This window comes from Lichenostomus cassidix, chromosome 5, assembly GCF_008360975.1.
Source record: "Lichenostomus cassidix isolate B80296 chromosome 5, HeHo_3.0, whole genome shotgun sequence".
Lineage (NCBI taxonomy): Eukaryota > Metazoa > Chordata > Aves > Passeriformes > Meliphagidae > Lichenostomus > Lichenostomus cassidix.
The window spans coordinates 34,365,454-34,381,698 of NC_139486.1; the positions used below are offsets into that span (position 1 = coordinate 34,365,454).

The 16,245-nt window shown below is 44.1% G+C and overlaps 1 protein-coding gene and 1 long non-coding RNA gene across 4 annotated transcripts in view; one reads left to right on the forward strand and one right to left on the reverse strand.

Annotated features, from left to right (window-relative positions):
* The first annotated feature begins 280 nt into the window (after positions 1 to 280).
* The window catches only part of TTC9 (tetratricopeptide repeat domain 9), a 28,494-nt gene continuing 12,529 nt past the window's right edge, over positions 281 to 16,245 (forward strand). Inside the window, exon 1 of the mRNA XM_085062203.1 lies at positions 281 to 647. Within this exon, the coding sequence (XP_084918329.1) occupies positions 281 to 647 (367 nt within the window). The remainder of the gene's footprint in view (positions 648 to 16,245) is intronic.
* The window catches only part of LOC146436321 (uncharacterized), a 45,714-nt gene continuing 30,109 nt past the window's right edge, over positions 641 to 16,245 (reverse strand). For all 3 annotated transcript variants that reach the window (XR_014852627.1, XR_014852626.1, XR_014852625.1), the window contains 3 exons: positions 8,161 to 8,273; positions 6,310 to 6,843; positions 641 to 5,147 (listed from right to left, as the gene is read on the reverse strand). This is a non-coding gene — a long non-coding RNA (uncharacterized LOC146436321). The remainder of the gene's footprint in view (positions 5,148 to 6,309; positions 6,844 to 8,160; positions 8,274 to 16,245) is intronic.

A 16,245-nucleotide genomic window follows, 5' to 3' on the forward strand; every position in this document is an offset into this window, starting at 1 on the left:
GCGCATCCCCACGCCCGGGGCTCGGCCCTGCCGCCCCGCGCTGCGCCGGGCGGGGGTCGCAGCGGAGCAGGGGGCGGCGGTGCCCGCGGCGGGCGGCGGGGGCGGGCGGAGGCGGGCGCCCCGCGGGCGGCGGGGCGAGGGAGGAGGAGCGGCGGCCGCCGGAGGATGGGAGCGAGCGGCGGAGCCGCGGAGCGGCGCGGGAGCAAGGCCGGGAGCGCGGCGGCGGGCGCCGCGGCATCGCCCGCGTAGGGCGGCGCGGAAGCCGGGCGGCGCCGCGGCCATGGAGAGGGCGAGCCCGGCGGCGGGCAAGCTGAACGCCGGCGGCCGCGGGGCGGGCGATGGGCACGGCCCCGCCGGCGGTGCCCAGCCGCGGGCGGCGGCGGCGGGCAGCGCCGAGCCGGGTGAGCTCATCGGGCGGGCGCTGGATTTCAAGAGCGAAGGGGCGCAGTGCTACAAGGACAAGAAATTCCGGGAGGCCATCGGCAAGTACCACCGCGCCCTATTAGAGCTGAAGGCGCTGCTGCTGCTGCTGAGCCAGGAGCCGGCCGGGCAGCGCCCTCCCGCTGCCGCCGCCGCGGCGGGGCTGAGCGAGGAGCAGCGGCAGGCGGTGGAGGCCATCGAGGTCGACTGCTACAACAGCCTGGCAGGTCAGCGGGGCCGCGGGCGGGAGGCGGCGGGTCCCCACCTGCGCCGCGCACACCTCCCTCCCCCTCCGCACAGCAGCGCTGCCGCCCCGCTCCGCTCGCCGCATCTTCTTCCCTTCCGCTGGCTTCCATTTTCGCGTTCGCGCTCCCGCTGGGGACAGCGGTGCTGCCCGGGGCAGCGCTGGGGAGGGGGTGCATGGCCGCTCCTGGCGCTCGGGCTTGCCCGCGGCCCCCAGCCCTTTCCCCGGGCGGCTCCATCCGCCCCCGATGAATCCGTGCCCTCCTCCCCCGGCAGACAGGTGGCGGGGTGGCGGTGCGTTCGTGGGGCGCTCCGGCTGACAGAAATCGTGGCGTGTGAAATGGCCAAGATTGCTTGCTGCGCTGTACCCTCAGCCCGAGATGTCCTTCAGTCCCTTCGCCACAGCTCCGGCTTTGGTGTCTGTAATTAACGGTATTACAGAGAAAAGGACTTCTTCTACCACATTTGAGGGGAGGAAGGGGAAGGGTTTGGGCACAACTGCAATGGCTCCAAATAGTTCTACCAGATATAAAAAGAATTTTTTTGCCTCTTAGCACTTAAAGTCGAAAGCAAATACAGTCCTGGCTTTTCACTAGGTGCCAGTCATCACTGTGGTCAGTAGGCATTTGATCATGCCTCCCTTTGCTGCTTGCCATCTGTTTAGAAGTGCTGCAGGAAGATGGAGAGGAATGGTGGGGGGGTTTAACTACTTTGTAGTCTGATTCTGAAGTCCTTACAGAAAGAGAACTCCTGTTGACTTCAAGATGCTTTATCCAAAGAGCTGCAGGATCAGAGGTTATTTTCAGTCCCCAGCAGCACGTTTTTTTTTTCTTTCCAAGCCTGAAAGCATGTCTACAACAAAAACTTGTGCCTAGGTACATACAGGGAGGAGATCATTCATAACTTGGACAAGGTACACAAAATAACAACATTAAAAAAGCTCTGCTGTTTTCCAGAAGGATGAAGGGTCGCTTATATCCTTGGGGGTTAAAAATGGTGCAAATCAGGACATTAGCTTTTGGCTTTCTAGACAGATTTGGTTAGTTTTGTTTCCTGTTCTCTAGTGCTAAAAAAGATGCAGTATAAAGTGAATGGTTTAAAACACTAAGCCAGCATCCTCTCTTGTCATAATGCATGCCAATCTCTTATATTCATCATGCTTTTTGGGATGTAATGGGGAGCACAATTTAGCTCCTTTTCATCATGTTTCCAAATACTCTTCCTTCGAAAGCCTATTGAAATTCATAGAGGGAGAGGCAAGTGAGATTTCAGAGTGATACCATAATTGCACAGATGTAATTTTGTCTCTCTACAAATTTCTGTTCACAGGTTTATTAAAATCCATTGTGTTTGGCAAGGATCATTTAGATTGGCAGGGCTACACAAAGAGCCCATCATACTCTGAACAATAAAGCTTGGTGAGTTCCTGGGCTTGAAAAAGGGCTCACAGGCACTATCTGTGCTAGATACAAATGAGACATGGTAGGTAGAAGGTAAATGAAGTGGGAGGAAGGAACGGAATTTGCTCCTGAGGCACTTTTTGCCAGTACACAAGTTCCACTTGCTAGAAATGTCTTGACTCCTGCTGATGGAGTTGTTCTGTGTCATTGTCCATCTCATTTATTTATGGTTTCAGGTTTGTGCAAGGCTTTTTTGTCACTGTTGGTTGTATTTGATCTTGTCAGCAGTAGCAATTGGTGTGAGAAACATTCTCCATCTTTAATGTAGATACGAACAGATTTTTTCCTAAATTTAAACAGTATGAACACAGGAGGAGGTGAGTATAATTAACCCTGGACTTACAAGCTGTGCTTTTCCTGGGATAACCTCACAGCAGGTCAAGCTGTCATTTTGCACAGGCGGCTGTCACATGTTTTCAGTAGATGGCATGCACAGAGCAGAGAATAGCACTTGTCGTGGAAATGCGTAGCTTCGTGTGTATCTGCTGTGCTATCTGCAAGCAATTTTAAAGAAATGCCCTACATGCTAGAGAGGGGAGTGTGCAGTTAAACTGGAATTGCAGTGTTTTTACTCCTAGCTCAGTCACAGAGCTCCCATTCTAGCAGGAGGGTCAGTGAATTCACGTCAGAAAGAAAAGAAGAAGGGAGATGGAATTTCCGCAGAAATTCAACAATAATTAGCATACCTTTCTAATAGCTTCAGGATATGTGACTTTATTTTCTAAGTGTGATGCAGCAAAAGACACCAGTTTCTTTACACAGTGGGATCTAGCAGCGGCACCAGCATATACTGTTAGAGCTGAAGTCACTGTTACTTGACATGGGTAGGAGGGGAGATGCAGAGAGTTTTGCTTCTGAGCACTACTGTGTGCCTAGAGCTGTTTCTAAAATAAACAAATCTGTATAGTGCAGAAAGCATAACAGCAGTACATGTTAACTCTGGAGAAGGCAGTTTTTCACTTAGCTCTGAAGTATAGCCGATAGCATTACCAGCTGTCATCTGGGTGTCCTTATTATCAAGTTCTTTTAGCACCTCCGCTTACTCTCTAAGCCTGGCATTTGAGAAGCCCACCTTGCTTTTGCACTGTCGTTTTTCATGTGGCTGCCACACATCCACCTGTCAGAGATGCTTTGCATCACAGCTACATAGGCACACACATTGACTTGTTTAGATGCAGCATAAGTCAGAGGAGAGCATCAGCTACAGGTAAATATGCACATAGGTGAGAATACACCCAGAGGGGATTTTGTGCGATCTCATGGGTAAAGGCTGGGGTTGGTTGTTTGGGTTTTTTTTAGAATTGACCGATTATATGAGTAGACACATGTGGGCAAATACTAAACTGTTAGTGCCTGTTGTTGCCTGCTGAAGGTAAATTTAAGCACAGACATGCACACAGATTCTTGTTTAGCTCCATTTTTTTTGGCAGAGCACCTTTAACAGGCAATTCTGTTGTGAGGTGGGGTGACCAGCTCTCATATTTGTTCAAAGCCCCACAATATGTGGTGTGTTTTCTAAAGCCCTCTCTTGTGGAGCTCTGTGGCACAGCCGCAACCTAAACTATTTAGCCCATTTCAAAGGATCCAAGATCTGCTGGGTTTTAAATTCTTGTGATTTTAAAAAAAATTACTGTATTAAATCAGCCTAGGATTTTCAGCACTTGCCATTGGCAGAGCCGCTCATGTTTCTTTCACTAAGCTGCTGGTGGGGCTTCATTTTAAGCTCCAAGAGTTTTGCCTTAAAGGGACTGCCCTTCACATCTGCGCTGCTGCGTTCTTGCGTTGGCCTGCCAATATCCCATCATTTTACCACAAGTTATTCTGATGAATGTCACCAGAGGCAAGAGCAGCAGCATAGCCAAGGCTCCCAGAAATTGCTTGGGTAGGCAGAGAAAAAAGCCTACCAGCAGCTTAGAGCCTTGCAGAATGAATGCAGGGTTGTAAGGCAAACAGTCCTTTCTTTATGACTCACTGATGGTCTCTGACCTTGAGGAAGTCACTTGACCTCTTTTTGCCTCTCTCAGTCCTGTTGAAAAATAAAGAACAAGGACCACGATCTCATCCTGATGGTGCATTCAGCTGAGTTTTCTCCAATATAGTGGTTAATGTAGTTTTAAAAAACGGATGTACAAAGTGTGCTGGCGGAAAAGCAAACTGCCCAAATACATCTCAGGTCTTGATCTCCCTTTCATTTGTACAGCATCTTTGATCTAGAAGAAGCTCAAATATTTTAGGTACTGCATGCTGATGTGGGTCATTTACCAACTACAAATGCAGCCATTAAATGCAATGATTATTTTATTCCACCATTACTGCCTAAAAGTTTACAGGATCAGAAGCACTGTGTCTGCCTTGCAGAGAGAAACAAGTCCTAGTCATTCCAAAGCAGCAAAATGCTAAGGGTAAGCACAGTTTTAAGCTTTTCTGGTGAGGGAATGTTGCAGTGTGATAAGCAAACCTTTGTTGATTTTCCTAAGCATGCAGAAATTCTAGAGCTAATCCTGGCAGGAGAAACAGAACCAGAGAGAGATCTGGGGATGACGAGTGGTGCTGGGGGACCTGGTTGCTAATCCTCCCTCTCTCTGCTAATCAGCCGTATTATCTTCACCAAATCTTTCCTAAACTTCAGTCCATCCATTGCATTTATGACCTCCTGGGAGTACTGTAAGGCTATTAATTATATGAATGTAAAACAAATGTTGCATGTTTATATTCCCATTCAGGCACCTGTATTCAGGCATACAGTTTACTGTAGGAGGCTTGGCAGAAGGGCACACATACCTGCACAGAATGTTAAAAATTAAGCTCTCCAAGATACATCTCAGTCTGGATAATGAGGTTTGGTGTCCTACACTGGCAGAAAAGTGCACTGGTACCATTCCAATGACTATGTGAAGGTCATAGTGACAGTCCTACAAAACATGGCACTTCCCGCAGCATACAAATGTTCTAGGACCCTCGGGCTGGGATGTAGATACTACTTCGAATTATTGCCAGTTGCATGGACTTCTGGGAGTAGTTCCACTGAAAAAACCCAAATAAAAATACTTTTAATACGTAATCCAAGTAAAAATGTAACTAAACACGAGAAAAGCTGGTAAAACTTTCCACTGACCACCCACTAGGACACATCACAAGGAGTCTCTGCTAAAAGCCCATCCCAGTATATAGCCGTTCACAAGTACAGACTCTACCAGGACACATGGTGCTGTGGGTGTTAAAGCAGTCTTGGGTTGTTGCTTGATGGCTTGATGTGTTGTTGTTTGTTTTTTTTTAATGTGCTGCATCAACAAAAAACATCCTCAATAGGGATGCCATGCAGCAGCAAAGAGGGGTGGCAGCAAACAGAGCAGCAGGATGTGGTCTGCATTTTCATTGATTGGCAGGGGGTGTTTCCTGACCCTCTTGTTTTAGATACATCTGACCAGCCCAGAAGGCTTGGAAACCTCTTGTTCTACAGGACTGATGCAATTACTGCTCTAGGGAGGTGCAACTGCAGAGAGAATAAACATCAATGACTGTGTGTGGTTTTTTTAGTGATAGGCCCAAACTCTGATATGGAAAGATGTGGAATTTAAAGCCATTGTCATGAATTGCTCTTTAGAAGTACTCGGTATTTACCTATTCCCTTTTATTTATAATAACAAAAACATCCCTGTTCAGGGAGTTTTGTGCATTTACCTATTCCCTTTTATTTATGATAACAAAAATATCCCTGTTCAGGGAGTCTTGTGCATTGAAAGGGTGGGATGTAAATAAATCCAGATGCCAGGGGGCAGGAGGGAGGGAAGAGAAAGGGTAGCAAGCTGCCACCAACCTTGGTTTAAGTGATACATGTCTGAGAGCATCTCTTGCTGAGGCAGGAGATGTGTTTTTGTCTATGTATGTCACTATTCATCCTAATCCTTTTCAAACCTAGACTCTGCAGGTTGGGTATTTTTTTGCAGCTACTTCAACCACATTTAATTCCCTTTGCATAAGGAGAAGCCTGTTCCAGATGACCTTGTCACCATTTGCCTGAAACAGAGTAGTGAGAAGGTACAGATCCCCTGGCCAGACTGTCCAGAGGAGCTGCAGTCTTGGTGACCTATGATCCCTCAAAGTTTAGCTACAGCTTACTATGGGAGATGAAATAGGAGATACCAAAAATCCCAAAGTTTCTTCAAGAACAGAGTGGTTCATTTACCTAAAAGAGTACTGCTTGTTTTCCACCTTGAGAACACTGCTGTTTTCTCAGTTCTGTAGTAGCACATCCTTCTAACTTTACTCTATCCTCTTCTGAAATGTTGTCCTAGAGTTTCCTCCAGCCAAAGTTATGCAATGAGTAACAGCCTCTTACACCTCCACAGGTTTCCATCAGTGCTGTGCTGAAGATGGTTCAGCTGATTCAGTAAAACCTAGTGTTAAAGCTCATTCCCAGTCAACTGGTAAATACACTCATGAGCTCCATGGTTATCACCTTTTCTGGGAGCTGGGCCACCTCTGCATGGTTCAGCAGGTGGAGTATCCTTCTCTTCTTGCTGTTAACTTGGGCTCAGGTCCAGGAATTTCTAACCCAGCTCCAGACATCCTTCTTCAGCCTTTCCCTTAGAACTGCTTATCAGTTCAGCAGCGCATCCCAGGTTCCTTGTCATTGTCCTCTAGCATTGCAGTGGATGCTCCAAGAATGGAGGATCATCAAGAGTTCTCACATTAGGATTTTAGAATGATAAAGGAACTGCTGTGAGGAAAGGAACAGTAAACAGTGTAAATAAAAGGGGAGATCTGAATGTTGCCAGCTTCTTGGCATTGTACTGTGTCACAGAAAATAACAAACAAAGCATTATGAAATGGGGGAAACAAAATGAAGAAAGGGTGAAAATACTTAATAAACTTTTGAGAAAAATTCGTGGCTATTTATTTTCTTCTTTGTTCTCTCACTTCATGGATGAGAAACTGATACAGAAGGGAGACAACTGTTTATTAATTCTGGTTTTAGCTTACTCAGATGCCCGTACCAGTGACTAATACTGAGGGTTAAAAATGCTTTGAAAAAGAGTCAAAATTAACTATCATTAACTGGAAAGGTATTACTAATGTCTGCTCAGGGATCTCTCTCCTTTTGTTCATTTCTGCACTGCATCTTGGATGGGAAGCAGCAGGCTTAGGACATTGATGGATGAATGCAGGTAAATCTTCTTGTGGTGGCACAGAGTGCTACTATTCTGTTCTCTTAAACAAAGGCTGTAGAGGTAGTGCAGTTTCTGGAAGCTTTGCTGGAATTGCTGAATGTAACTTCAGCTGGGGGCACACTTGCTTGAGTGAAGCTGAGAGGGGGTAGTAGTGATTTTATACACAGCTGCAAATGGCAACCATTGAATGTTGGGCTCTAGCAGAAAAACCAGTCTCAGTAGAGCCATTTGGAGTTTAAGACACTGCTACAAACAGCACTAAGACAGTTTGTGGAAGTGGTTTAGGCACAGTCATGTTTTCTCTGGTAACCTATGGCAAAATGACAGCTGGGAGCAATGGTCTTTAGCTGTCATAACTTGACATGCCAGAACTCATCCATTGCTATGCGTAGGCAATAGCTGATGCCATGATCTTTACTGCAAAATCCACTCCATTTTCCCCACTTTCCAAAATTCTTGACACACCATTGCCCTGAGGCTCATAGGCTGGATAGTACCATCTGCTGCTCCTTCTCTCTGTCCTGTGTGCCCAGTTCTCCCATCATGTTTCTCAGCATAGGAGCCAGGGCTGCTTGCACAGTCCATGCCTCTACCCTTTGAATTCCTTTACTTGCAGTCTCAGTTGCAACAGAACTATGTCAGACTTTTTGACCTCCCACACAAAGCTTTGTCCCTTCCCAGATGCCCCCCATTTCTGTTTTGCCAGTGAGATCCTCTCATCCCCTCGGTGGGTGATGTGACACAGGAAGCCAATCAGTTGCCGCTGGTTACCTGGTTTTTTTGTGACAAGGAGGAGCACCTCTCTACAACAGACTGTGTGCAAGCACGAGACTCTATTCCCTATCTTTACATGCTGTGTTACTCACCTGGATAAAATTACCAACTCTTCCAATCAGAGCCATGAATTCTAACATGTTTGTCCTGTGTGGCCATGACCACGACTCTGCCCATCACAGTGGCACATACTTCCCTTGAAAGCCTTAGGCAGTGGAAGTCACCACTACTGAATGGTTCTGCGATAACAGAAGAAGTCTGGGGGAAAAAAGCAATCTCATGCTGTTTGCACCTCTAGTAGTTGTGGATGTTTGCAAAAAAAACTGTAATTGCCTGACAAGTCTTGTGTCTCAGGGTCCTGACTATGGTGACATCTCAGTCCTTTTCACTTGCATGTATGGTCAACAAGGCAGGAACTGCAACCCTGTACATGTCCCTGGGTGCAGAGAACAACCATCCTTACATTGCTGCATAAGCTTTTCAGGAGCCTTGCTTGCAAGGCAACAATTTTCCATCTCCAGCACATCCGTATTTGACAGGTCAAATCTCTGCCCTACTAAAGCAACTACTTTTATAGCCACTGTTCAGTGTTCCTTTTCTTTCTTTAGTAGGAGCACTGCCCTCTGCATTTACTTGCCGCCAGTTTAGGGGGCTGTCATGTAGATTGTTCTGCATCGATGGCAACAGCAACTCCTTTCATATCAGAGTGGCAGAAAGCAAAACTCTGATAATCTAGCCGTTGATCCAGTTGCCTGAGAGCTGCAGGAAAGAAACAGCTGGGTCAGCCAGAAAAGAGCCACCAAACTAGTGTTGCTCAAATTTTGATTCCAAAGTTCCTTTGATGCCCTGATTACAACTGTCAGTTTCCATGCCCCTGGCATTGTTCTGGCCTGGCCACATCAAGAGACACCTAAAAAGCTAACTTCCTACCTGATGAAACTCAACTGAGGTACCTTGAGTGTAAGTCACGTTCTTCTTGCTGTAAGTCACATTATTCTTGCTATAAGTCACCTTATTCTCTAAAGCAAGAAGGTTCAGGGCCCTCTTGGTAGAGCCCAATCAGGCAATGGTGAAAATTTGCTACCCATCTGATGTGTCTGTAAGGTTTAGACTAACATGTGAAGACTGATTTCAGATTAGTGCAGTTAGATGCTGCTTATCTTCAGCCTTTTCCAGCTTGAAAGACTCCATTCCAGACAGGAAAGCTGTTTACTGCTACCTGAAGCAGAATGAGAAGAGAATACAAAACAAGCAGTGGGGTATCCTTGCCATGCACATTCCCCAGTGTGGTGTACGGGAGAGGAAATACACTCCTGGAAGTAAATTAAAAGCAGAGGAAGTGTCTGGGACTCGAAAATTTACATCAGACCTTCAGTGCTTTCTTTGTCTATTCCTGGCCCGATGTGACTAACAGGCATCTATCCCTGGTGAACTGTGTTATCTCTGCAGTCACCATATAATCCAGAAACGTACTGTGATATGAAAAGCATCTTTATGATATAAAGGACAATCTAACAGTCTTTCAACCAGCTGCAGGGAAGAAATTGAGAATTCACATTCCTCTGCTCCACTCCTGCTCCCAGAGAGGAAGAGGGCAGAAAGATTTTATTTCATCCACACTTTTAGAGAATAAATCCAAGCAATGGCCTAAGCCTCCCCCAAACAGAGGCTGCCCAGGGAGATCATCACCCCACCCAGCTGATCGTGAAGAAGCAGAACTGCAAGATCAGCTGAAAGAATGAGAGAAGGAGTCTCTTAGGATGCCCTGGAAAACCATCTTAAGTCAGCCCTAGCTGTTGTTCTGCAAAGGCACCTTTTTTGTTGTGTAGTGATTCAAAAAGGATCAAATCAGAATCTCTGATGTACCATGCCTGTAGCAACGATCCTCTCATCAAACAATGTGGTGCAAAGTTAAGCCTCAACTCCTTTAGTTACCATGTATTTTTAATACTAACATAATTCAAATCCTAGATTACTGTCTTCTTAAATGCTTTGCAATGATTAGTTGCTTAAGACACAGTAGTGTGTTCGTTGCAAGGAAATCAGAGCAGCATAAGATCTTTACCTATCCTGGAAGTACAAAGCAAATGGATTCATTTTCCTTTTTACATTCCCTAACTACTGTGATGGAGCTCAAACTGAGGCAGCTGAGGAATTTTGCTCATGGTGTGGGGTGGTAAATTAAATTAATAGATTAATACAAAATAATTTTTAAACCCCAGGTCTGATTAACTTGGAGTACAGTGCCAAAAGGTATCATGGAGTTAAGGAACCTAATAAGGTTGGAAAAGAAGGCTTAGACATATAGCTTATCAGAACATTCACTGCCCTATTAAATAGGATAAAAACTGGAAAGCAAATATTACATTTTCATGCTTGAGAACCACTGCTAACTGGTTTGAATTTCTGAATAAACTTCTCGAAGATTTTCATTTCCTTGTCCATGGCCATGTCACATAAGTGACTCAGTAATTCTTTGATCAGCTGGCATATTCGCATCCTTTTCCTCTTCAGTTTTTTCCAGCTCATGAGCTCACAAATTCTAGCAAAAATTCTTACTAGTCCCAAAGAGCATGGTCTTAAATTCTGTATCACCAAATTCTATTCAAATAAATTTACATCTGTGTACCAGGTCATGTAGTTCTTTATATTCTCATCCTCATCCCTTTTGAGAGTATCTTTGAACTTGACAGTCAGTAGGTGACTGTGACTTTTGCATAGGGCTATTAAAGCACTAAATAAGCTCCATTCTGAAATGAAATCCTGAGATATTCTACTAGTGATCTCTTTTCAGACCAATATCCTTGTCAGCAGAACCTATTTAATCAAATAATTCTTACACTGTATCTTCCCCTTCCGTAGCTTAGCCAAAAAGGCACAGTCAAGACAGAGAATTGTACTGATTGAGTACAGTAATTCTGATGTTCCTGGTGCCTGAGCACAGCCTCTCTTGCTGGGGTAGAAGTTACCCCCAATCAGACATGCACTCCTACCTCATTCTTGCACTGCCAGCAATTCATTGCACAGATGTGGTTTATGAAGGCTTTGAGACTAATCTGAGATTTTTACCTGAAGCACTTTGCCACAGCTTATATTAAAGAGCAGACGTCTTATCAGAGAACTGGCTTGTGCTTCTACATAGTTCAAACCCTGACTTTTTCAAGCAAAAAATATTCTGAATCATCCCTCTGGTCTTTAGTTTATTCATTTTCAGCCTGATTTCCAAAGGAAATGAGTCATAAGTACATATGTTTTCTGCTGTCTGCCTGTCAGTTTTCTCTCAGTAACTTTCAAACCTGTTGGCCAGCTCAATTTGATATGAAGACAGATGTATCAATGATACTAAAATAATATGATGTAAATGGAAGGCAGGGAGGAAGCAAGGATGCTAGAAGCTCAACTACACAAACAGGGTAACGCTTAAACTGCCTTTACATGCTCTCTCAAAGCTCAGGCAGGTGACAGCCTGGCACAGGCAGGGTTAGTTTGCTGTTGCTGACAAACCACTCTTCCCTGTAAGTTTGTTTAATGCATTTTTAAGGAAAATAAGGTTGAGAACTTTGTTTTATACCTCTCTTCAATTAGTTGGAAAACCGTTGACTTGGGCATCGTCTGGCTCTTTGATTCTGTCAGTTGTTCTCCTCTCCATCCCTCCCACGAAGGCTATAAAGGTTTCTCTCTGTTTCAAAACATCATTAAAATGGAAAGGCTTTGGGCTACACTGGACCTAGATAAAATCATGTGAATGAGTAATTAATTTAATGAAGGAAGTATTCCTCCTTATTTGACCCCTTCATCTTGCCAGATGAATCTTTCCAGATAGGGAGAGTTCAAGGAATATCCAAAAGCATTTCACTCCCTGTCAATTCTGCACAGTAATCCTGCTCTCCACTCCTCAGCAGACTCTGCAAGGGTCAGCTCTTTCACATGTCCTGGGAGGTGAACCGTGAGGCACCACAGCGCACAGCACGCAGATGTTACACAGCCACATCATAGTGGCTTGTTTGTGGTACAGGGTAAAGTGCTAGCTTTCATCCCAAACTGAGCATGCTGCAGTAAACCAGGCTTGAGGCAATCATGGCATGCACAACTGTCTGTGACTTCAATGGAGAGCCTTCAAGCTGTTCCAGCTGCATTTCACAGTAGTGCTGTCAGTTGTTTGAACCACTATGAGAAAAGGATGCTTTTCTCTTCAGCAGAGGAGGCAGCTTGAAATCCCCCACGCCCTCTAAAGTGTTTCCCGATTTTCAGAAGCCACTTTTTGTCTCATACGGGTTTTGAAAAAATACCACCATTCCACTAAGACCTTAATTTCAGTGTTTAATATATTCTGGTAAGAATTATAAATACTTGATAGCACTTGCTGGAGATAACTGCTGATGAACACCAGACATTTACAAGATTGTTGTCTGGTGTTGCTGATCTCTGATAAATTTCAGTGTACTGTTCCCTAGTGAAAACAAGTCAAGAGACAAGATTCCTTCGGTGGGTGTCAATAGCAACAGAGGGCCAGAGGGGTAAAAGGTACAGTGTAGAGAGGATGCCACAGTGAGAGAGTAAAGCAACACAAGGTGAGCAAAAGCAAAGAGCACAGAAGAGGCAGTGGAATAAACAGCAACTGGAACAGATCTGAAGGCCAAGCATGTCTAGTTGACTGGACTAGACCGGATTAGGTGAGCACTGATTTTAAAAGATAAAGACAGGTCAAAGATTGCTAGATAGTCATAGAGGAGGAAACCTCCAGGGTGTTTAACCTGGCAGATCAACAATAACAGCCTTGGCAAAAACAAATAAAAGGAACATCCATCTCTTCTAATGTGGCTGCAGTAGGAGCTAGTATTTATAGAATCAAAATGATCTAATAGTTAAAACCTGACTGAAGTTCTTGCTCTACCAGTGCTTTAATAGGACTTTGCTCCTACCTCTCCTGGCTGAGAAAAACAAAGGCATGCAGATTAGAAGATGCAGTATTAAGACAATCTCCATGTGAAGCTCTTTATTTTGGTAAAATAAGGATTTGCTGGTATACAGCTGGAAGCAGATTTTGGCTTCAGACAAAAACTGTTTGCTTGACATCTAGGTTTTAACTACTGCTTTAATATTACCAAGCCAAGAATTTTCAGTAAGCCTCTGGTTTTGATTTGATGGACTAGTACCTACAGGAAGTGGTAGGTCAAAATACTCTTACAAAACAGAAGCTATGGGGATCAGATCAAAAGCTAGCTGAAATTCCTTGCTTCTCAAAACCTTGGCACTTTGAAGGAAAACTGCAGTATTACATCACTGGATTTGTGACAAAAGAGAAGAACAAATCACCACAAACTTACCTTGAAGTAGTTTAAGAATCATCTTACAGAAATAATGAACACTCTTAAAAAACTGTGCTCTTCAAAACTACAGAAGTCTGAGGTACAGGAACATACCGCTATGTGTATAGCAAAGGCTAGTAGTCATGCCAGCTGTTCTTAAATGCTTACCTGTTCCCATGTCTGGCCAGGATGTTGCTCTGATAACCTCCAGCAGGACCTTCTGATAGGAATTAGCACTAAATGACAGCTGCCAAGGACGACCCAGGATTTTTCATACTCCCGAGTGTCACAGGACAATCAAGAATGGGACTGAAGAGCTGTCAAGAGACTTCTATCCATATCCATGGGGGGTACAAGTGTACACATAAGACATATCCCAGGTAAATTTGCTTAAGCTGTTCTTAAGCACTTGCAAAGCTAGGAACCTTCACAACTTTCCTAAGCAGTCTCTTAAAAATCTTCACTCTCTTTACTGCTAAAAAGTTTTTCCTAGCTGAAATGTAAGCCCTCTTCTTATTTTCTGAGTACAAGGAGAACAGATGGTTTCCTGGTTAGACCCTTCTTTGCATTTGAGTTGCTGCTTTTCTTTTTGTGTAGGTGAGGGTTAGCCTCTCTTCCCTCACTGTCTTTGTGACGGCTGATACCCTGTCCTTTCTGGACCATTTGTTATTGTCAGGGTCCTCTTGTGGATTTTCAGTAGAATTGCTTTCCGACTACCTGTTCCCCTGTTGTACCTACACAGTGGGGTTTTTCCCTGCCTATCTGCAGGACCTTCAACTTGCCCCTGTCAAATTGCATCCTGTTTTTATCAGAATACCACCACCAATTTGTGAGGATCCTTTAGAATTCTGCCCTTACCTTCCAATAGATGCCAGCTCCTCTCATCTAGGTCTTACCTGCAAATTGACAAGACAGTCTGCAGTCTGTCATTTAGGTCTGTGTTGACAATACCAAATACCATGGGGCTTAAGGCAGATCAGTGCAAACTCTACTTAATGTTGCCTTTGATTATGTTAACAGAGTTAAGTCTATTCATTTATACTGTGCTACTTCAACTTGCTTAAGAAAATGTCACTAAAATTTGTCATTTGACTAGTGTAAAAGCCAAGATATCTACTGTTTTTCCTTTATCTTCAAGATTGATCACCCTATCACAGACTGAAGTTAAACTGATCTGTTCTGACAGGTCATATTAGTCCTAGGGTGGGCTGCTAGCCACAAAAAGCCTGACACACAGGCTCAGCAGCTCCTTTGAAAACTAGTAAATACCTTTTAATATATACCATGGTGGAAGCATCAGCATACTTCAGTCACTACTACTGCCTCTCTCTCTTCTAGAAAAGCTAATTGGAATGATGAAGTCAGGGTCTTTCTTCTGGAAGAGGTATGAAGGATTCAGGAGAAGCAGTGAACTGAAAGAGGCCATACTATGTTTTGGAATGAAAGCATGTCCAGGATGGCAGGAGGAACAGTTGGTATCTGTTCACAAATTGAGTCAGGCTGAGGAGAAGAGGAAGGCTGTTTGGAAGAGGTGGCTCACTTTGGGCTCTACAAACATTTGTGGATCCACACCTCATTTAACATTATTCCCTCCCTATGGAGAGAGACAACCTGTCATACAGTTTGGATTTTAGTTTTCCTCACGCTTCCCTGCAAGCAGAAACATACGGGCATGTTTAGGCCTTTTTGGTACCTGGAGAGGAATAAACGAGAGCCACTGGCTGGAAAGTTGTACTGTCATTGTGATATTCCCTTTTCATCCCATTAAGGTTGTCTGGGAACTAGGAGTCAGCTGATCAGATTATTGCCAGACATTATCAAGCCATCTATAATTAGCTTTTTATTGGTGAGAAGCCAGAAAATCCTCTTTGTTTGCAAGCTTGGACTATAGAGAAAGAAGAGAAATATTTAATGGAAGAGATTGTTTGGAAACTGTAGATCCTAATTAGTGTCTCAGTGTAGTAGTGAAACTGCATGTAGCATCTCTCTGGAAAAAAAAAAAGATACTTTAAGCATCCTCTTTTGAGGAATGCTGGGTTGCATTCTTGAAAGGCACAGCATATGTGGAGCTCTGGAGATATAGATGCTTTACTTAGTTCCTTTAGAACAGGCTTCTTACATTCACACATTGTATGGCTCCTTTTAGTGCCAATCTATTGAAAATTTAACACAAGTTAAAACGTAGGTTAAACTTGGGCTGTGCCTTCTACATGTAGCGTGTGCAGTTTGCAAACTCAGGATCAATATATTCAGAGAAATTTGGATAAGCATTTCTGTAGCCAGTTCTTTTTATGATGTATATTAAAGTTACGGTAATTAAGTCCAAGGTGACTTTTAATCTAAAATAAACCTTTACATTTTCAGCATCATCTTATGAGTCACATGTTACCTGATTTATCATAGAAGTTAATTATATTCAAATTACTAACACATGACTGACATTTTCAGTCTCATGTAGTAATGGTATCCCTTTTAATTCTTCCAGTGGACATTGTAAACTCCGTGTGCTTTTTGTCAACACCATTTACACAGTCTGCAGCAGAGATTAATGATACATCCATTAGTGGCATGGTTAGAAGGTTGCTGTCTATTAAAAAAAAATTTTTTTTCTTTTCATAGCTGCCCGCACCACCTCCCCACCCACTGCCACCTCCTGTTTGATTTGGGTTTTGTTATTGTTGTTGTTATATTCCAGTCATTTCTCTTCCCAAATGCTTAAACCAAAACTTATCACTACCATGTTTTCTCTTTTCTGAGGAAGAGCATCACCATAAAGGATACCAAGCCTTCTGAAATACAGGACTCTCTTAGTCTGCCCTATTATTTTGAGTCTTCAAGAGATGTGAGAACAAAGCCTGTTCAATGATA